Raw genomic sequence first — 20,075 nt, forward strand, 5'->3', positions numbered from 1 at the left:
CCTTTCAGGACAGAACCTCAAGGTGAATCAGACCATCACAGGCAGTCTGAACTCTTTATGTTTCCTACTTGGGTTGAGGCTGGTACACTTGTTTCTTTTCTTCTAATCAAGAGAAGCAACCTACCACAAAAGTACTTAGAAGCTGCTAACACAACAGAAAATAAATCCACAGTAATCTCAGTTATCATCTTGCATGTGTTTAAAGCAAACAAAACGGAACCGCTGGCAAGATCTGAAAACCTGAATGTAGCAGATTCCTTGCACTGAAGGACTCCACCAGGCATTCCAGAGACCAAATTATTCGTGGTGGCTGGAAAGTACAGCTGACTTATTCAAGGGAAGCTTTACATAACTGCAAGGGGGAAGAAGTGGAAAGATGCTCTCCTCCTTTCTCTATTAAAGTTACCAAAATCCTAAAATAAGAGTAGAGTTTTGGCAGAGTTAAAACAAACAAACTCGCCAAGTTTCTCCTAAATTAAATGACTCATTCCCGACAAAGGGGGACCTCTGCTTTCACCGTGTGTTTACTTTCCGGGAGTAAACTGCAGAGGAACCAACTTCACGGAGCCTTTGCTCCTGCTCCTGGGCTATTTCTAGCGTCTGTGATCTTGACCATTTCCACCTAAGTCCACCAAAGGAACTCAGCTTTCACCACGACTATGACTTCAGACTGGTCCAGGTGTTTTCCAGTGCGGTCAAGAGATGTTGACTTGTTTTAAAAGTTCCAGCCTGCTGAATCTCTCAATATTTGCACGCAGAAAGATGTATTAAAGTGACTAGAGATGTTTGAAAGACAGGCAAAGACCAACATCAGCCATCGTCACACCGACCACGATGGACCAACTGGCTGATTTTTCTAAACCACAAGTCAAAACTGACTGAGCAGCCACTTGGGGTCTGAGGCTCCAGGGTCGACAAACAGGATTATGTTAAACCAAGGAAAGGGCTGCTAAGAGCACAAAGGTTTCCTAGGAAGTCAAGGAACTGGAGGGATGCTGTTGTTTCCTGAGATTCCTGGGAAGATCCTGGACATGACAGGGGATGGAGGGAAGTGAAAAAAGATTGAGTCCTCAAATTACTCATAGTTTCCACTTCCTGCCAAGATCACAAATGGTGCTTCACACCCACAATCATGCCCTGCAGGCCCTGTTCTTCAGGAAGCTGCAGAGAATCAGCCCATTACCTCTGTTCCTTGGGGAAGATGACTACATGTTGTTTCCTTTGCTTTCAAGCCTTGATTTTTCCTCCTCTTTTTTACAAGTGGCAGGCTGTACCCTGTCACACACAGACCTTAAGGCCACCACTGAACGTTGAGCTTCTTTCAACACTAACCCTGGAATGGACTGCAAAGCTATAGTTGAGACCGGGAGTCCCTAAGTTTCTGAGGTGGGGTGGTATGCAAACTGAAAATGTTATTTTTGCACCTAGGTATATACTAGGGTAACCAGGCCCTATCAAACAGTTCCTTTTTTGTTATCTGATTCTTTTAAACCTAAAAGCATTAACTCTTCTTCCTTGTTGTGCTAAGCAGATCTAAGATAACTTGTGACGTCTGTAGTTAGATCAAGTGACTTCCATAAGTCAAAGAACTGCTGGTAGAGGACATTAGGACAATATTTCCTCCTCCTGACAGATTCTCCAAACAGAAGACTCTTGTGATGACACACTGGACTCCATGAAATAGTCTGCTTCCAGAAGAAGCAGACACTTGGGCGACTCAACGTTAAAATTACAAATTAAGACAAAAAACTTCCATTCTACTATTATAAACACTGTTAACACAGAACTAGTAGTCAACCCACTATTTTATTGGTCTTCCATATTTAAAAAGCCTTAATAAAATATTGCTATATTGTGTACTATCAAATATGTAAAATATTTAGCAGAGATATTTGAACTATAATTTCAACATTTACTTTTGCAATGAAAGAGAACAGTGAAGCTGTTCTGACGGATCAAAATATGAGCAATCAGGTGCATATTATACTTGCAGTTCACGTATCTACCTCAGCATCTACTTTATGACTGTATTTATTTTTGTGGCTCAGACGGTGAAGAATCTGCCTGTGATGCAGGAGACCTGAGTTCGATCCCTGGGTCAGAAAGAGCCCCTGGAGAAGAGAATGGCAACTCATTCCAGTATTCCTGCCTGGGAAATCCCAACGGACAGAGGAGTCCGGTGGGCTACAGTCCATTTGGTCGCAAAGAGCTGGACACAACTGAGTGACTTTCACTTTCACTTTTCATGCATAATACAGAGTATAGTATCTTCCTTTTCACAGACAGGTAGGTACAAATATTAGTAGTTTTCTTTTTAAAAAAATGGCTTGCCTTGCAATCATATTACATTCTTCAATTAATTCAAGATGGAAGGAAAAATTCAAACAAAGTAGGTAGACTGACAGCTAAAGTTAATATGTTGATGTTAAAATTTGGTGACAATTTTGAGAGTGTATTTTTAAGTGGGTTGTAAATTAGTTTTAAAAATACATAAATCCCACAATCTGTGGAACTTCCAAAACATCAGTTCCACAAAAACCATTCTGAAAACCACAGTCCTATCAAGCTATTTAATTACTACACAGACCGGTGGCTGAGAACTTCAGTCTACAAGCCTCAAATCTCTTGAGTCGGGCTGTTCCCCATCAGTACCAGCCCCCGAAACGTGATTCTTCGTGGTGGCTCAGTGTTCTTGGGCCACAGACATTTTCCCAGAGGCAACACAGGTCCCCTCTCCAGGGGGAGTCCTGTAGACATTATTTCTGACAGTATAAGCACTTCAACAGTCTGAGGTGCCCTAGCTCTATTTCATCATGGAGTGAGTTCAGTAAAAGAGAATTTCTATTTATGTTTAACAGAAAAAGGTATGGAGGGAACAAAAATGGGTTTAGGATGCTTGGTTCCAAGAGGTGCATTCTCCTCCATCAGAGTGGATATTGCAGTCATGTGCCAGGTACAGGTTCAATTCTGAGTCACTGTACTCTAACACAGCCTAACAATACAGTCAAAGAGAGTAAAATTCAACTCTTTTCACCTGAAAATAATGCATATGCAAAAATCAATGACAATAATAAGATGGTTCATATACTGACAACATCAGACAACTTTTTCCAGCCTACACTTAAATAGAAAAGTTATCTGGAGCTACTTGTGGAAGCGTATAGTGAGTCATCCACTCACTACAACCATAAACCTATGGTTCTCGATGAAAGTCACAGACTTGGTCACTCAGTCATGTCTGACTCTTGGAGACCCCACAGAGTGTAGCCCTCCAGGCTCCTCTGTGTATGGGATTCTCTAGACAAGAATACTGGAGAGGGTTGCCATTCCCTTCTTCAGGGGATCTTCCGGACCCAAGGATTGAATCCGGGCCTCCTGCATTGCAGGCATCCTGGAGTCTGAGTTCACCGCTCACCGTCTGAGTCACCAGAGAATAGCACAAAGAAAAGGATTCTCTGGGTCTTCAAACAAGATTTTCTTTCTCTTTTGTCCCTCAACTTTCTGATAGTATTTCACAACACAACTCAGAACTGAGAGCTGGTGGGGTCTGCTTCTCGTTCATGCTGGTGCTATCAGGACAGTGACAGAGAGACTCTCTGAATCTTCTGTCCAACTAACTGCTGAAAGCCATTATGTTCTTCAATCGACATCAACATATTCTGTGCTTTCATCAGAGACAAGCAGAAAAACCTTTGAAACTACCAGTGATATGACATTTTTTTTTAACTCAGCCAATATTCAAGTACAGTCTTAAAAAATTCAAACAATGCTCAAGTATAGAACAAAAACTTAGTCCCCTTTAATCTCTCCTCTGCTAACCCCCTTTTCAAATTGTTAACAGTTTGGTGTATATCCTTTTAGACATTCTCATATAGCTACATAAACAATTACTATTTACTTATCTGTTTTCTATAATTTGGGATCATACACATAGTTCCATTTATTGTCTCTCAAGTTTCCAAAATGTCTTGGAGATCTGTCAGTACCTACGGATCTATTCCACTGGCTGAGAAACCACAGCCTGGGGGCTGATATCAGCCCACACCTGTTCTGTAAAAACGGGTTTATTGGAACATAGTCAGGCTCACATTTATGTCTTGTCTATGGCTGCTTTTGTGCTACAAGAGGCGGGTAGGGTGATCACCATAGATGCCTAATAGCCTCCGAAGCCTAGTGTCCTATCAGTTTCTTCACAGAAAAACATTTTTTTAATTAATTAATTAATTTGGTTGTGCAGGGTCTTAGTTGCAGCACGTGGGATCTAGTTCCCCAACTAGGGATCAAACCCAGGTCCCCTGCATTGGGAACTCAAGAGTCTCAGAGCCACTGGACAACCAGCGAAGTCCCCACAGAAAAACTTTGCTGATGACCTTTGAGCTATTCCATTTTTACCACTGGCCTAATATTCCACCTAAAGAATATATTATATTTTACTGCTAGATATTTAGCTCCTTTGAAGTTTTACACAACATGAAAAATGCTGCAATAAGTACCAAGGATTATAACTTGAGAGCTCTTATTCTAAGCCACTGTGTAATAAGCAACTTGAAAAAGGTGTTTCTAATTACTTATTCCAACCACTAAAAAGGATCATGTGATCCGACAGAGGTGCTAAATATGGAAACATTAGCACCAATCAGATTATAATATACAAATGCATCAAGTTAATGCCTGGCACTTTTAAATTTGCACAGTGTTACATGTCAAATATACTCATGGAAAAAAAAAAAGAGTAAGACAAAGGTGCCAGGCACATAGGTTGCTCAAAGAATATTTGCTGACAAACAGCTTTTGAATGAATTACACTGTGTCTTGCATATTGCAGGCAACTGATCTTTGCTGATTAAATTCATTTAAGATAAGGAACTCAAATGCATACTTATTGGTGCTGTTAGTCAGTCAGTCATGTCTGACTCTTTTGAAATCCCATGGACTGGAGCCCACCAATCCACTGGCTCCTCTGTCCATGGAATTCTGCAGGCAAGAATACTGGAGTGGGGAGCCACTCCTTTCTCCAGGGATATTCCTGACCCAGGGATCAAAGCCAAGAGTCCTGTGTCTCCTGCATTGGCAGACGTATTCTTTACTGTCTGTGCCACCAGACTTATTGACAGCTGAAAGTAAAAAAAGAAATTCAGTCTGAAGTCATCAAGATCTCCTAGAATATTCACTCAGCTCTACCCCCCTACTGAAGCAGATGGCAGAATGGAAGCCATCTGCTCCTTTATGTATATAAAATCTAAATCACAGCAACCCATCAATGATGGGGAACACTAAAGTATGTGAAAATTCTCCATGAAGATTCTTCAAGAGCTACCTTCATTGTTATTTATTTTTTATTATTAGTTTTACTTTTACTATGAGTTTTATTCTGTTATTTTCCAAGTCCACCCGCTGGTTGTGCAGTATTCTAAGAAGCAGAGCGTGTCCCCCTCAGACACGTGGTCTCTGGGCACACAGTGGCGGCTGGAATTGAGACCCCTGAATATAGTCAAGAGCTTTAAACTGAAGACTGGAACAGCCCTGGCAAAGGGCCTGGAGAAAGCCATGCACACCTGCCCTCCCCTGGACCTGGAGTGAGAATTCTGTGTTACCCATGAATCCAGGGTCCAGATTTACACCATTGGTATCTCCTAGAACCCTGAGTTAAGGAACTGTCTCTAGAGGTTTAGCGGAATTCCAGTCCGGCAATGATGAAACTCTGCGGGATCCCCGCTGAAACACATGCAGGACTGCGGCACCACAGGGTCCCTGCGACAGAACAGGGACTCCAGAGAGTCCCACGGGAGGGGAGAAAGTCTTATGAAGCTGAAGCTGAACTTACGACAAAAAAAAGACAAACCCCAGATACCACGTAAGGAAGGTAAACCGTTACCAAGAAGCATTAGCAAATGCAGGCAGGAGAAGATGCTGACAGTTATTAAATGGTTGAAATGAATCAAGTCCTTAATGGAAGAACAGGATGTACACTGCTTGGGGATTTTCTTTTCTGCGTGCTCAGTTATGTATTAGTTTTGTAAGAAACTTACTTTGTTGAAAATACATTTTTAAGAACTAAGTTTCATAGCAGAAAGAGGTGTTTGGCCAGCTGTACCGCTGGGAGTTGCTGGAATATGAATTTCATGCAGCCAACCAAGAAATGTGGTCTCTCCCTGTTCCTCTCTGAGGCCAATGCTCCTGTCATGGAGAACAGACACTTCACAGGGGAGACGATTCTTTGCAGTGGAGGAGGAAATTTCCACAGCTCTCACTGGTACAGATTTAAAAGAGAAATGCAGTATACGACACACAGACTGATACATCGGTGGCTCACTCCACCACGCTATTAGGCAGACTCACGGTATGTGTGATCCTAGAGGATTCTGGAGGGGAAGAAGAGGCACCGGGATGGTAGGCCTGGGGTGTGAACAGCAGCGTCCCTCCTTGTGTTTGAGCACTTTGCGATGAATGCAAATTTACTTGTGCTCAATAATATCACTTATAAATTATATGTAGTTTCAACTAAAATAAAAGACAAACTCCTGTAGAAACTGTGCATCTGGGAATATTAAAAGAACTAGTAACTGATCAGCAAACAAGAAAATGGCAACGCTGACTTCTCATTCCTAGAATGAGCTCTTTGGAAGTATAATATAGGACGTGTATGTAATCTTTTTACATCACACACACACACACAGACACAGACACAGACACAGACACACACACAGACACAGACACACAGACACACACACACACAGACACACACACACAGACACACACACACACAGACACAGACACACACACACACACACAGACACACACACACACAGACACACACACAGACACACACACAGACACACACACACACAGACACACACACACACACAGACACACACACACACAGACACACACACAGACACACACACAGACACACACACAGACACACACACAGACACACACACACACACACACACACACACACACACACACACACACACACACACACACACACGTAGCAGACTCTTCTGCCCATGGAATTTTCCAGGCAAGAAAACTGGAGTGGGGTGCCATTTCCTACTTCAGGGGATCTTCCCGACCCAGGGATTGAACCCATATCTCTTGCGTCTCCTGCATTAGCAGGTGGATTCTTTACCACTAGTGCCACCTGGGAAGTCACGGGTAGTAGGCTAAGAATGTTTTAATGGTAGATAAGCTACCAAAAAGGACCTGGTGACCACTGCCCCAGACAACCAAGTCAGTCCAGTACTGAGAAACTGCGTCTAGCAGCTATGACACAATCCTGGCGACAAGTGACCGGTGTACTAAGAATGAGTCCTTTTAGAGCCCGAGCTCCAGACTAGCGTGCTGAGGTCACACTGGACAGTGACAGCCTTCTGTCTCCTCGAGGTCGCATAGGACATATGACAGTGCTGGAGTCATTTCCTGGTTAAGTCACACATGGCGGAGGGCATACGTGTGTGATATCTGCCCACGAGGATGAACACAGACACGAGAGGTCCCCAGAGGCTTTCTTTAAGGAAAAACAGGACAGGAGAACCAAGAGGGCTGCAGACAACATTTGGAGTAAAATATATCCATAAAAGGCATTTTATGAACATGTGTGTGTGAACACCAGTTGTCTAAAAAGTCACAACAGCTGCAGCATGGATAACATGGGCTCTGTGTCAGCTGTCACTCCACTCTGCCTCTAAAGTTTAAGGAAGCAAGCGACTGGAAATTATTATTGTAACTCTTGACTCTGCTCAGATACAGTTTTAAAAATTTTCAAATTTCAGTAAGTTAGCTATCTTGAGTTAACGAGTGACTCGTAATATTTCACACAGATGACCGAAATCAAGACCAGGTCGTGACATCATGGTCTGGGCAGTGCTTCTTGGGGACTGGGTTAGTCACTGTTTGGTCCAAACTGGTTACAGGTGTAACGTGATGCCCATCACACCTCTGCCTTCTGGATGACTGGCCCGTCACATCAGCCACGTCTGACTGCAAGCGGCCTCCTTGATTTTCCTCAGTGTGCATGATAAGCACTATTCCTTTCTATGTGCAACCACATTTTGAGACGTAATGCCTCATAGCAAGGGTCTGCAAACTGCAGCCTGTTTCCGTATGGCCATGAACTGCAAGTAGTTAGTGCTGGAGTAAAAGGTGGGCCGAAGTGACTGACAAGGGCCTGCTGGGCGGCCTCAGGGTTTGAGGCCATGAGATGGTTTTCATGCTGACACGGACTTCCGGAATAAGGTAGTGGCTTAGCGACAACAGGAGAGGATATTTGAAATCGGGCTCTTTGAAAAACATTAAGGGCTCTGTATTCTCTTATCTGGAATGTGTGTCTTCAATGCTGTTTAAAGGAAGACAGAAAAAGGGCTACTTCTCCACATCAAAGAAGAACAGATAAGGCGTGGGAAGGACCGGAAACTAGAAACGAACGTTTCCGAGCCTAGAGCATTCTACTGCACAGGGACACACGCATCTCTTACTTGTACACGTGTAGGCGTCTTTGCTGGTAAAGGGCTTCATGCACTGGCTGCAGACAATGGGACCCACAATCGAGATGGAACTGAAAGCGTGCCCGTTCACAGTCTTCTTGTCCTTCTCCTTCTCTTTAGAGTCTTTCTCCTTCTCCTTAATTTTATCTTTCTCTTTTTCCTTTTCCTGCCAAAGGAAAATAATTGACATTACATTGTTAACCCAACACTGGAAGGCCTTCCCTTCTAGAAGGCTACCGGGCTACCTGTGGTCAACGGTGGCTGGTGAATGTTTTGAATCAAAGTTAGGAATGCTGTCCTGGATGTAAAAAAAATTTTTTTATTAAGTTGTGTACATTCGAGTTGCATTAGGAAAACCTTAAGAGGACTGGGCAGGTTGAACAGTTTTGTCCCTGGCTTGAAAAGTCAAAGTGTTAGTCACTCAGTCATGTCCGACTCTTTGCAACCCCATGGACTGTAGCTCACTAGGCTCCTCTGTCCATGGGATTCTCCAGGAATGAATACTACAGTGGGTTGCCACTGCCTTCTCCAGGGGATCTTTCTGACCCAGGGATCGAACCCAGATCTCCTGCATTGCAGGTGGATTCTTTACCATCTGAGCCACCAGGGAAGCTATGCCAATAGACACGCTCATTGCCTAGGGACCAGAATGGGCGCTGGAGGAGGAGGAGCCTGCGGTGGCCCTGGGGCCTCCTGAGACAGCCACACCGAGCCCACGGGGGAAGCCAGGGCCGAGCCCAGTTGCAGGGCAGGGAGCAGAGGAAAGGATGTGATGGTTCTGGGACCAGCCTGAGGGAGACATTATTAAGCAGCGTGAAAAATGACTCAAGGTTCCCCATGGCTGCCTCCCATCCATCACATACCCTCAAGAGAGGGCACATATCTGATAACTGCCTCCCCTACTCTAGCCGGAAATATGAACTATCCACCACATAGACATTTGCTGTTCTTACTAATTACAGTTTCAAGGTTCAGCTTTGGCCCAAATTTCAAACTGGAGGAGGAGGGGTTTAAACCCTAAAAATGCAAAGAAATACTAATGAGTGCTAAATCCTTAATGAAATATCCAAAGCGGTCAGGGGCATTTCAGGTACATACTACCCTTAGGAGATGAGGACCATGTGATCTAACCATACACTCTTCATAAAAGGTCCTTCCCAGACACGGTTAGACAGACACTTGGCTGGTTAATCAACAGCAAATGAATAATTTTCTTTCAAACTAACTGGACCCTGAATTGCAATTTACAGAGGTAGGAGGAATGCATTTAGTAGTGGTCATCATCACCAACTTTAGGGTAGCCATTTTCCAGGGCATATAACAACACTATTGCTGTCATCTAAAACAATTCCTGAAAAAAGAGATACCCCAAAGTTAGTGATCATGAGAACTACCAAAGGCCTTAGATTTTCGATCAATGCCTTCTATCTACATTATTTCATCTGATTCAATAACTCTGAAGTGAGCAGGGTGGGCGTTATGCCTCCCATTTCCTAACTGAAAAGATAAATAACAAAGATAATAGCAGGCCACGAGTTGAAACAACCACTATGTGCCAAGCACTGCAGAAAGCAACTGACATGAAATTTCTCATTAACAACCCAATGGTGTGTAAGAACCAGCTATGATTTCCATGTAACACTCGAGGAGCCAAGGCTGAGAGATGGCTCATGTACTGGAGGTCACACACCAGTAACTGCCCAAGCGGGAGCTAACTTCCAGCTCTGCCAACTGTAAAGCTCAGCTCTTGGTCACTGCGCTCTACCGCCAAGGACTAGACATGTGTGTGGACTCACAGAATGTCACACAGCAAACGATCTGCAGTTAAAATCAGAAACCCAGGTCTTCTGACTCTGTATTCAGAACCCATCTGCTATCCCGAAATGGTGAACGTTTCCTAAGTCTGTGATTCACGTCAAGTCCTTTGTTAATAGCATGCATATAATAAAAATCTAAGAATCAAATTGCTACACTTTAGAACTATAAAAAACAACAGGAGAGGAAGGGAGGAAAAACAAACTACTTCAATTTATAAAACAGGAAACTGTTCTGAGTGAAAATTTGTTAACTACCAAAGTATCTAAAACTCTAATAAAAATCAGTTTGAAGAAATTGAGTTTTTCTAATAATTTTTCTTTGAACTAAATTTTGCTAAAGGCTTCTCATATACAAAATGTTAAACTGAAGAGCACCTGACCTTTTTGCTCAAGAAAGCTTAAAAAGTTGCTCTAAGAGTTAAGAAAATCTGTGGGCAACTAGCTTACTCTCTCAAGCCTTGCTATGCTCTTCAAATCTGAACAGATAAATCTCCTCATCCTTTGCGACAATCTCAACGAGCTCCTCCAAGGATAAAAACAAAACAAAACAAAACAACAAACTCCACTGTCTTTGTCGATCTGAAGCTAGTGCTGTAAAGAAGTCAGGCGCTTACCTCCCCATGCTTTGGTCCTATGAATCTCACTGTTATGAGGGGTGCTTCATGAAACCGACCCCATTTTGCCGACATGATTCGACCCCCATGCCAGGAAATATGCTCTCACGGGAGGAGGGGCTCATGCCGGCAGGGCAGGGCCTGGCAGTTTCCAGCTGCCATTAGAGCAACCACTAGAGAAACTGTAAGAGGAAGCTGGGGACTGGTTGAGAAAAGGAAGGGGGGAGGGCTGAGGCTGCGGGTTTCTTTCAGACAAGCTTAACTATTTGCATGCTGCCGCCGCAGCCAGCCGCCCAGTCACAGAGGACCCAGGGCACGACACGGAACCAATCCCCCCCGCACACAGCGTGAGCGGACAGTGCTTGAGTGGCGAGATGGGAGCTCTGGCAAAACTGAGGCGGATTTTTTTCTCCATGCTGGAAGTTAAGGAACACATCTATTTAAACAGATGTCCTCCTTTTAAAAGCCATATGTTTCTAAAAAAAACTTTTTTGGTGAACTCGTCTATGGAAAGGCAGTGATTGGCTGTTTTCTGAAGTTTGATTTTTCCAGGTTTAACTCCTGCCAAAATGCCTTAAACCTGTGTGCTGGAGAAATGGAATCTAATAACATTTAATGGGAATACTGCAAGAGACAACTACACTAGGATACTATGAGGGAAAATGATATTTTGATTCTTCTAAACCTACCATTAGACAAGCAGTTACAATTAAGAAAAAAAAAGAACTCTCTGGAAAACTGTGAAGCATGCTATGATTAAGCAACTGAAGAAACGAGAGAGATGATGATATCTAATGTTGATTTAAGTCTTGGCAAACACTACTTTACCCTAGTTGGCACCTTTGAAAGGCTAAGGTGTTTAGTTCTTTTTTAGACACTTCACGGGAACTGGGAGGTGAAATTGAATGTCTTGTCATGAAGTTGGGGAGTATATTAACATCTGTGCAGGAATCTAATCCTTGCATCCAAAAAGGCCTAATTCAAATCAGATTAAGAATCTGTCTCAAACATCTCTGACAATCTCCTACTTGTCTGCAGAGGAAAGCTTAGAAAAAAAAAAAATCGATGTGACAGATTGGTTTAGAGAGGGTCACACCCCACTTCCTCTGTAATGAGGACATTTTATATATATATACACAAACACACATATATATTATGTGTTGTGTCTGTTATGAGTCTGCAGCAAGCAGACTCACTTAGCAGGAAACAGTACTACCTCTTAAAGATACTAAAACACAAAAGCAGAAACTGCCTGCCAGTCTTCCTGTTTTATTTCCTGTTTAGGTTCTCCCTCTTTCTCACACACACGCACACGCACACACACACACAACTCAACATATTTATCTATTAACTCATGCCAGTTAATGAGAATTCTTGAAAGAACCTATAAAGGATCAGTACTCAATTTCCCCCAAATTTCTCCTACTCTCACGGCTACAGATATGAGAATATATATATATACAGTGCATATTATGTTATACATATACTATTATTATATATACTATGGAGTGCTTACACTAAAAAACTAGTGCTAACATCTATAGTAGCATTTCATTTTTTAAGCATTATGGAAAAGTAACATTATTCAATGGGTAAGAAAACCATCATGACACCAAGAAAATATTCACTTATTTTTATGTTATCCTTTTAGAGAATCAAACATTTCTGAATGGAAAAGCCCTCCTGTAGGTACAATGGCAAAGACAGACAAGGTATTTAATGCAATCTAACATAAAATGTGGAGCTTTCCTAGTGGCTCAGTGGTAAAGATTCCCCTGCAATGCAGGAGATGTGGGTTTGATTACTGAGTTGGGAAGATTCCCTAGAGAAAGAAATGGCAACCCATTTCAGTATTTTTGCCTGGGAAATCCCACGGACAGAGGAGACTGGTGTACTACAGTGCATGGGTTCGCAAAAGAGTTGGACACGACTTAGTGACTAAACCACGATATCATCATAAAATGCATTACTTCACCAATTCTCCTGTTTCTTACTATCTTTTGGTACATGGACAAAAGCTGAGCTATCCTTTGTGAGGACGAAACAATCTTATTTGAAGTGAGCTGGTAACAATGATCAAAGGTGACTCTTAAGCTTCTTAATACACTGATAATGTGGCTAAAGGGGTGCCCTCACCTTTGATAATGTGAAATGGATTGCAATCCAGGGTTACAGATTTGTAACTTTTGGAGAATTTCCATTGCTAGAGATAGCACAAGCTGCCAGAGACCAAATCTTGGGGCCAAGAGCCTGAATGAGGAAGCAGTCTCATTGCAAAAGAGTGCTGTCACTGTGACAAGAGAGAAGATGGGAGGTGACAGGTCATCTGAAGATGTTCTGCTGCTGCTGACAGGCTTTGCCTGCCCCTTTTCTCTGCGTCCCTCTCCTAGCAAACTCCAGACTCCAGTCCCTTGAGATTATTAAAAAAATTAAAGGAAAGAGACATTGTGCAGCTCACTTGCGCTGAAGAGTGAACATGAAATGAACAGTATTACTTGGCAGAAGTCAGATCACAAGATATGACCTAGTCTGTGACCTGAAGCACACTTCTCTGTGCCGCGGTCGGTAAAATAAGGAGACTGGTGCGAGATGTTTTTAAAGGTCAGGTCCCAGTTTCTGCTTTCAGTCTCACGTCGTTTCGTTCACATCTGCTTGCACTGCCTCGCCAAAGCGATCAGTGATGTATTCACTACTCTGCCCCTAAGCTGGCGTCATGAGGGAGATGGATGGAAAAGGGGGAATTTCTCCACTTTACCCTGGTCTGGTTAAAAGTTGGTTTGGAGAAAAGATTTCACGGTTTAAAACCAAAATAAAAGGCAAGAGAAACACTTGAAATCATGCGAACAGATGGTAAAAATCGTCCAGGTAAAGACTGTGTGCTTTGGTTCCTCCAGCTGCTTGTCAGCACCGAGCGAAGGCTGACTCCATTCAAACACACTTGGCCAGTTAACACTGCTCTTTCAAGGAGGCCTTCTGCTACTGATGCCAACCAGCGGCCAAGCCAGCTGATAAGACAGACGTGGCTCTATTTTGAGCCCTGCTGCCACGCAAAGAATAGTAAGTGTTCTGCCCTCTTTAACCTTAACTGTTTTGAATTATAAAATAAGGCTAAGCATGAGGTTAACGATTAAATATGAGACAATTTTAGAAACAATTCACTAGACTCTTCATGCGTCTTCGAGTTTGCCTGCTTTCTGTCCATTCTGCACTTGGGCAGGTGAAATGAGGAGAAAACATAATTATGGTGGCAGGTTTTATGGAAAAATTTGAGTGATGACCAAACCTAGAGTGTAGGAAAGTGAGAGGCAGAAAGTTTTCCTCAATGATTTGAAATGGAATCTTCCGGTTTAGCAATGGGAATCAGTATAAGAAAGTTAACTCTTTTTTTCTTTCTAAAAATACATTTAAAAAATATTAGAAGAGTATTTATCTGTATGTGGGATTATTACAGGTACTTTTTGTTTCTGATTTTTTCCCAGGTGAGGTACCTTACTCCTAATAAAGGGAGATAATATTTACCGTACAGTGTGTGGAAAGGATTAAATGAGATAATACATGGGAAGCTCTCAGCATACAGTAAAAATTCAGTTGGCAGTGTTATCTCGTATTGTTGTTTTTCTTGCTGTTAGTTTTCTTCAGCTATTAGCCTCCTGCAGCCAGAATCTCTCCACTCAATCCCACAGGACCCAATCATGTAATTAGTTTCTGGGTGTGTGCTGTGCCCGGAGCCTACTGAGGGCTGGCTGTGGGGGTCACACAGAAACGCCCACCACATACTTACCTTGCTCTTTTTACTGCTGGACATTTTGTTCTTGATGTAGCTGAACGTACGACTGACTTTGGTTCCACTCTTTATTTCAAAATCTTTCTTGGGGCTTTGTGGCAGGAAATTAAAGTTCTCTTCTGTTATACTAAATAGAAAACAGACGAGTTTTTAAAAAGATTACAGAAGTTGGTATTTTAAAAATTAAAATTAAAAATATATATAATTCTTTGCAACCATCATTGTCAGGTATTATTTTGGCTACAAGTCGTCACAGCCAACTTACATACTCATGTGCAAATGGGAAAAGGAGTAAGAGGTGGCCAAAGGCTGCTGAATGGTTTTATTTAATAATATCAACCCAACAACAGAGCTTACCACAATGCTCATGTCCTATTGTGAAAACTTGGCTAAGTTTTCTTATATCAGTTATCAGTGTTTTACTAATGGGTTTTCAGGGATCTGATGCTAATTGCTGATCATAATGAATGATCAGTTAGTCATTAATTACTTTATCTGAAACTGCTTAACCTAAAACAGCACCCAATTTATAAACTTCTTTGCATTAAACAGGTGTCTGAAAAGAAACCCACAAACACTGTGATGCAAACCAAGGAGTTTTAATGATTGAATGCATATACAAGTTCCCTCATAGCAGAGATCACACCTTTTATTTAGGTTTCTGGAACACTGGACCATCAATATGTGAATTCAGCTATGCACGATTTTAGGAAGGACTATATTGAACGGCAGGTAGAACTGACGCTGAATGCAGAAAGATCTGCTACAGGAGTTTCACAGAGACCTGGAGGTACTGACCTACTTGTTTAGGACACCTATGTCCTAAGTCCATCCACGATGGGTATCTCCAGACCCTGGGAAATTCACAAAGGTTGAGTTCCTTAAAGAATGTTGGGCCCTTGTACACATTATCATTTGTGTACACAGACAACTACGTAGAACTGTTACATAATACATCATCTATTATATAAAAATCTATTCAAACCACTTTTCTTAGGGTCCCAGAACAGTTATGCTAGAAGTTTTCCATGGAAAAGTAGTGTTTGCCTCGAGGGCTTCTGTGAGAGGAGAGACAAGCAGAACCACATGGGTCCTGTTCAGTAGCTCAAGTCTATTTATGTTTAAAATACTGCTTGGAATATAAAGCAGTCTGTTACTAAGACAAAGAGGAAATGAAAATCACTGCTCTAGAAAGAACAAAAAGTAAGCAGAATATGGTAAGTGTGAACAAGATAACTCATATTGAGAGAGTTCTGGATTACTGGGTCATAACTGATGCCTTTGTGCAAAGGAAGGCGACTTATAAGACACTGCAGGGCAACAATCAGAACCCCAATTGTGCTTAAAGCTGAATCGTTAATCTTGTAAGCTTGGAAAGAAGAATATACAAATAAACAATGAGCCAGAATAGCAATCTTTTGCCTGCTGTTAAAATCTAAGTCACTTCCCTGGACAGAGGTGTGTACTGTCTGAACCTATACAGAAGAAAATAGCTTTGAAGATTACAAGGGAGAAGTAGGCAGCAATACTGCATGAATACCAATACACACAGACAGACAGACAGACACACACACACACACTGTGAAACAAAATGTTCTTAGACACAGAAATTAAAAATTCCCATAAGCAAAGAGCACAAAGTTCATAAAGTTAATATAAGTGTATCCTTATGTGAATAAGGGCAACCAATAATCTTTATCTATAGGATGCTATGAAGAATAAAGGTGGAAAACTATTCAGAACATAAATTAAAAAACCAACATTCCAAATTTATCAATCAAGGAAGTAAAATCACAGTAAGTTCAATTAACTTATTTTGCGTAAATGTGTTAAGACATTTCGGATTTCCTTCATTTGATCTTGAGAAAAGGAGTAGCAAAATAAATGTATATAGTACCTCCCAGTCAGGTTAGAGCTGGTGCTGTGGAAGGGCCGTGAACCTAGAAAACAAGAACGGCAGGAAAAGTTAGAACAAAAGCACTTTACCTGGATAATAGATAAAATGCTTGGTGTTTTTATGACTGACACAGATAAAGCAAAAATAGCCTCTGAAAGCTAGTGTGGGGTGCTTTTCCTTCTGAGGGTTTGGAAGAAGGAAAAATTAAAAATGAAACCCCCAAATTAGAACTGGAAATTGGCAGCAATTGTCAGTGAATTTCTCATGGGGAAAATTTTTTTTAATCCAGGATTCAAGTATCCAAAGAAACCCCAAAATGAAACAACAAAAATGCTCAAATGAATGTTTAATTCCTGTTCTTAAGAAGGTTCATCAGAGTCCACAGACCATCTTTCTGAGATGCTGTCTAGAGGAGGAATATACAACAGGAAATGACATGTCATTTTCTGTATGCTGTTAATTTTGTGTTCATGTATTTCTATACTAAAAATCTAGCTAATATATGCCCGACATTTTCCTGAGCATTCCTAGAAATGGATTAGAGCATTAGACCCAACTTATAAGGTCTAGTGTTTGCCACTAATTTGGGGTGAGATCTCCGGATTTCATTTCTTCATCTCTGAAATAAGGAAGATAAAACAGATGCTAAGGGTCTTTCTAGGTTGATACTGATCAGATGAGTAAGGCAGATATATTATTCCTCCTTCCATAACCATCAGACCATAAACTGAAGTGAGTCATTACATCAATGGCTAAGTCAGACAGGGCATTAAATAGAACAAATACAGAAGTAATGATTCCATTATTTTACCTATGATATGTTAATTACAAATGGTTTCAAAGTTTCAGGAGATCAGATATAGAAACACCTTCTGTGTGTGATTCCAGGTAGACAAAGGTTGCTCTGTGTAACTACTGTTATAATGTGGACAAAACACACCTTTCTCCTTGAGGTTACTGTAAGTGAAACTTCAATTTGATAGATTTGAAAAATGTTCCACTACCAGATTATCAACATTTGAAACTCTTAAGAACTCCCAAATTGTTCCAGATTTTGAATAGAAATGCAAAGTTGAAGTCATTACCAATATGTAGCCGACAGGTGTAAATAATGCATTAGAAACTTAAAAATGAATTCAAAGGCTTCAAAGGATCGCTTTTACAGTTTTTCCTTTTCCTTATTTGGGGTTCTCCTTCTGTTTCACTTATGATGCACAATAACAACAGTCAGAAGAGAGAGGAAGAGTCAGAGTCAGAGTCAGACCTGAGATCTATCTTCCAGTTCTGCAGGATCTGGTGAAAACACCAGCATTTAAACCTCAGAATGCCTTCCTTTACCTAAACAAAAATCAAGAGTGTGGTTTAGATTGGCGGGTTTAAAACTTTTACACTTATGGAGCCCCGAATGATATAAGCACCATCAAGTTCCCTCAGGCTGCCAGGATTCTGTTGTACATGTAATCAGTTACCTAGTAAGTTACCATCTTAGTAATATGAATAAAGTAAAAATAAAACTCATAAAGAAAAAACACCAACCAGCAGAGAGCCTGGCCAAGAATAAGCTCCCAGGTTTCTGTCAAGTAAACTAAGAACTCAACAAATATGTGATACAAATACTGTGAGAATCTGTAACTCCTATAAGGATTTCCAACTTTTTTGCTGCTAAAAGATACTTCAATTCATTTTAATTCATTTACTATGACCTCTCAGGTATGGTTCTGAAAACAGTGATTAATTCATCAATGTTTCTAAAATAAATGCTTCTGACATTCCTGAAGTGTCAAGTTTTCAGAGCATCTAAGAACATGATATAACCAACATTACTTCCATGACCTAATTACAGACAGAAGCAAAGAAATCTGTCATTGATTTTAGCCTATTAAGTACTATTGCAAGTAAACAGCATATTTCAATGAGACTTTTTTTGTTTGAAGGCATGAAACAACCTGCAGCCCTAACACAGTTAACATTCCAGGACTGGAACCGTTAGATGGACACAGTATTTTTAAAAGTGTGTTCCATGGAACACTTGTCTCACAAGACATCATACATTGTCTTGCACATACTGTGGTTTACCTGGTTAATACATTTTGCAATCACAGCATATTGAACACTACCTCAAAATTCACAAGATACACATAAGCCTTTGAAACCTGCTTAAAATAGTTTCCTAAATTTATATGGTTGAGAACCAACCCTTTTTTCCTCCCTCTCTCTCATCCCGATACCCCATAATTTTACTGTATTTTTGAGTTTAAGGAACATATTTTGAGGAATGCTGGATATTTGATTCAAGGGTTTCTTTGAGCTTCTATACTTCATGATGACATCAGGTTGGATTAACTGAGTAACCAGTGCTGATTAACTGAATAACCGGTCATAATTTTATATTAGTGGCAGAAGAAATACTATTGGAACCTTAGTTTTATTTGCCATGCTAACCTATTTCCGAGCATATTGCAAATACTCAACAGCCTTGAGAATTTGTAAAAACTCAAAAGTTGTAGATGGAGTTTCACAACTTCCCTCCTACGACAACTGGTATGGAGTGAAAATCTTATGTGCCTATACCAAAGGCCTTTTACTTGTGAGAAAGTATTGAACATATAAGATCTTCATTTGTGCCTAAGCCACTTTCCTTTAAGAACAATGCAAAAATGTCACCTTGAACTTGATATTGCTAAATATTAAATTTTAATATTTAAGTATTAAATAAATACTGCTCAAACTTAGGATCAGCAAATGGTGCTGAATTAGCATGCTTAATCATATTTATATTATAATTGCCTGAGACTAATATGATTTATATGAAATGAAAACAATTCATTATTTAGCTTGATATAGCAAGTAGTTTCTCCATTAAAAACAGCAATCTTGGAATTGTCTACAAATCTCGCACAACTGAAAAGAGTAATTTTCATGGGAGTCGGGATTCATTTCCTCTCCAAGTTGACTAAAACGAATACTAACTAGGTTATTATTAAGTAATGATACAATAGTCTGAAACCTACAGTGTAGTGAAAGGATTGAAAAATAAAAGTTCCAAAGGAACTTCTTCCACCCAGTTAATTTATGTGGTTTAATCTCAAAGAAAAGATATTACAGAAACGGTCTGAGGTGGTTCCCTGGTGGCCTAGAGGTTAGGATTCGAGCTTTCACTGCCATGGCCTGGGTTCAGTACCCAGCTGGAGAACTGAGATCCCACAAGCCATGCAGCACAGCAAAAGCCCCCTCTGCCCCGCCAACAAATAAACACAAAAACCTGACAAAGATGGGGGGGAGGGGGAGGTGAGAAGAAAACAGTCTGACAGTGACTTTTAAATGTCACAGATGGACATCTAGGTATCTGTCCCATGAGACAAAAAAGGGGAAACAATGACAATGAAATTTACATGACTGAATGGAATGTTTCGAGAAGTTAGTACGCAGCGTCACAAAAGGCACAAGGTGGGATGGGAGCCCCTTATGCCTCTGCAG

At 41.1% G+C, this 20,075-nt stretch overlaps 1 protein-coding gene across 12 annotated transcripts in view; it reads right to left on the minus strand.

The window, feature by feature from the left end:
• The window catches only part of AKAP13 (A-kinase anchoring protein 13), a 318,012-nt gene that overhangs the window by 43,092 nt on the left and 254,845 nt on the right, over nucleotides 1–20,075 (minus strand). For all 12 annotated transcript variants that reach the window (XR_014071355.1, XM_081550449.1, XM_081550455.1 and 9 more), the window contains 3 exons: nucleotides 16,599–16,641; nucleotides 14,699–14,828; nucleotides 8,478–8,652 (listed from right to left, as the gene is read on the minus strand). Coding sequence is in view for 11 of the 12 variants with exons in the window: in XM_081550449.1 (XP_081406575.1) it covers nucleotides 8,478–8,652; nucleotides 14,699–14,828; nucleotides 16,599–16,641 (348 nt within the window). In the remaining variant the exon portion in view is untranslated. The remainder of the gene's footprint in view (nucleotides 1–8,477; nucleotides 8,653–14,698; nucleotides 14,829–16,598; nucleotides 16,642–20,075) is intronic.

Source organism: Giraffa tippelskirchi, chromosome 12 (assembly GCF_054371585.1).
Source record: "Giraffa tippelskirchi isolate mGirTip1 chromosome 12, T2T-mGirTip1v1.2.pri, whole genome shotgun sequence".
Classification (NCBI taxonomy): domain Eukaryota; kingdom Metazoa; phylum Chordata; class Mammalia; order Artiodactyla; family Giraffidae; genus Giraffa; species Giraffa tippelskirchi.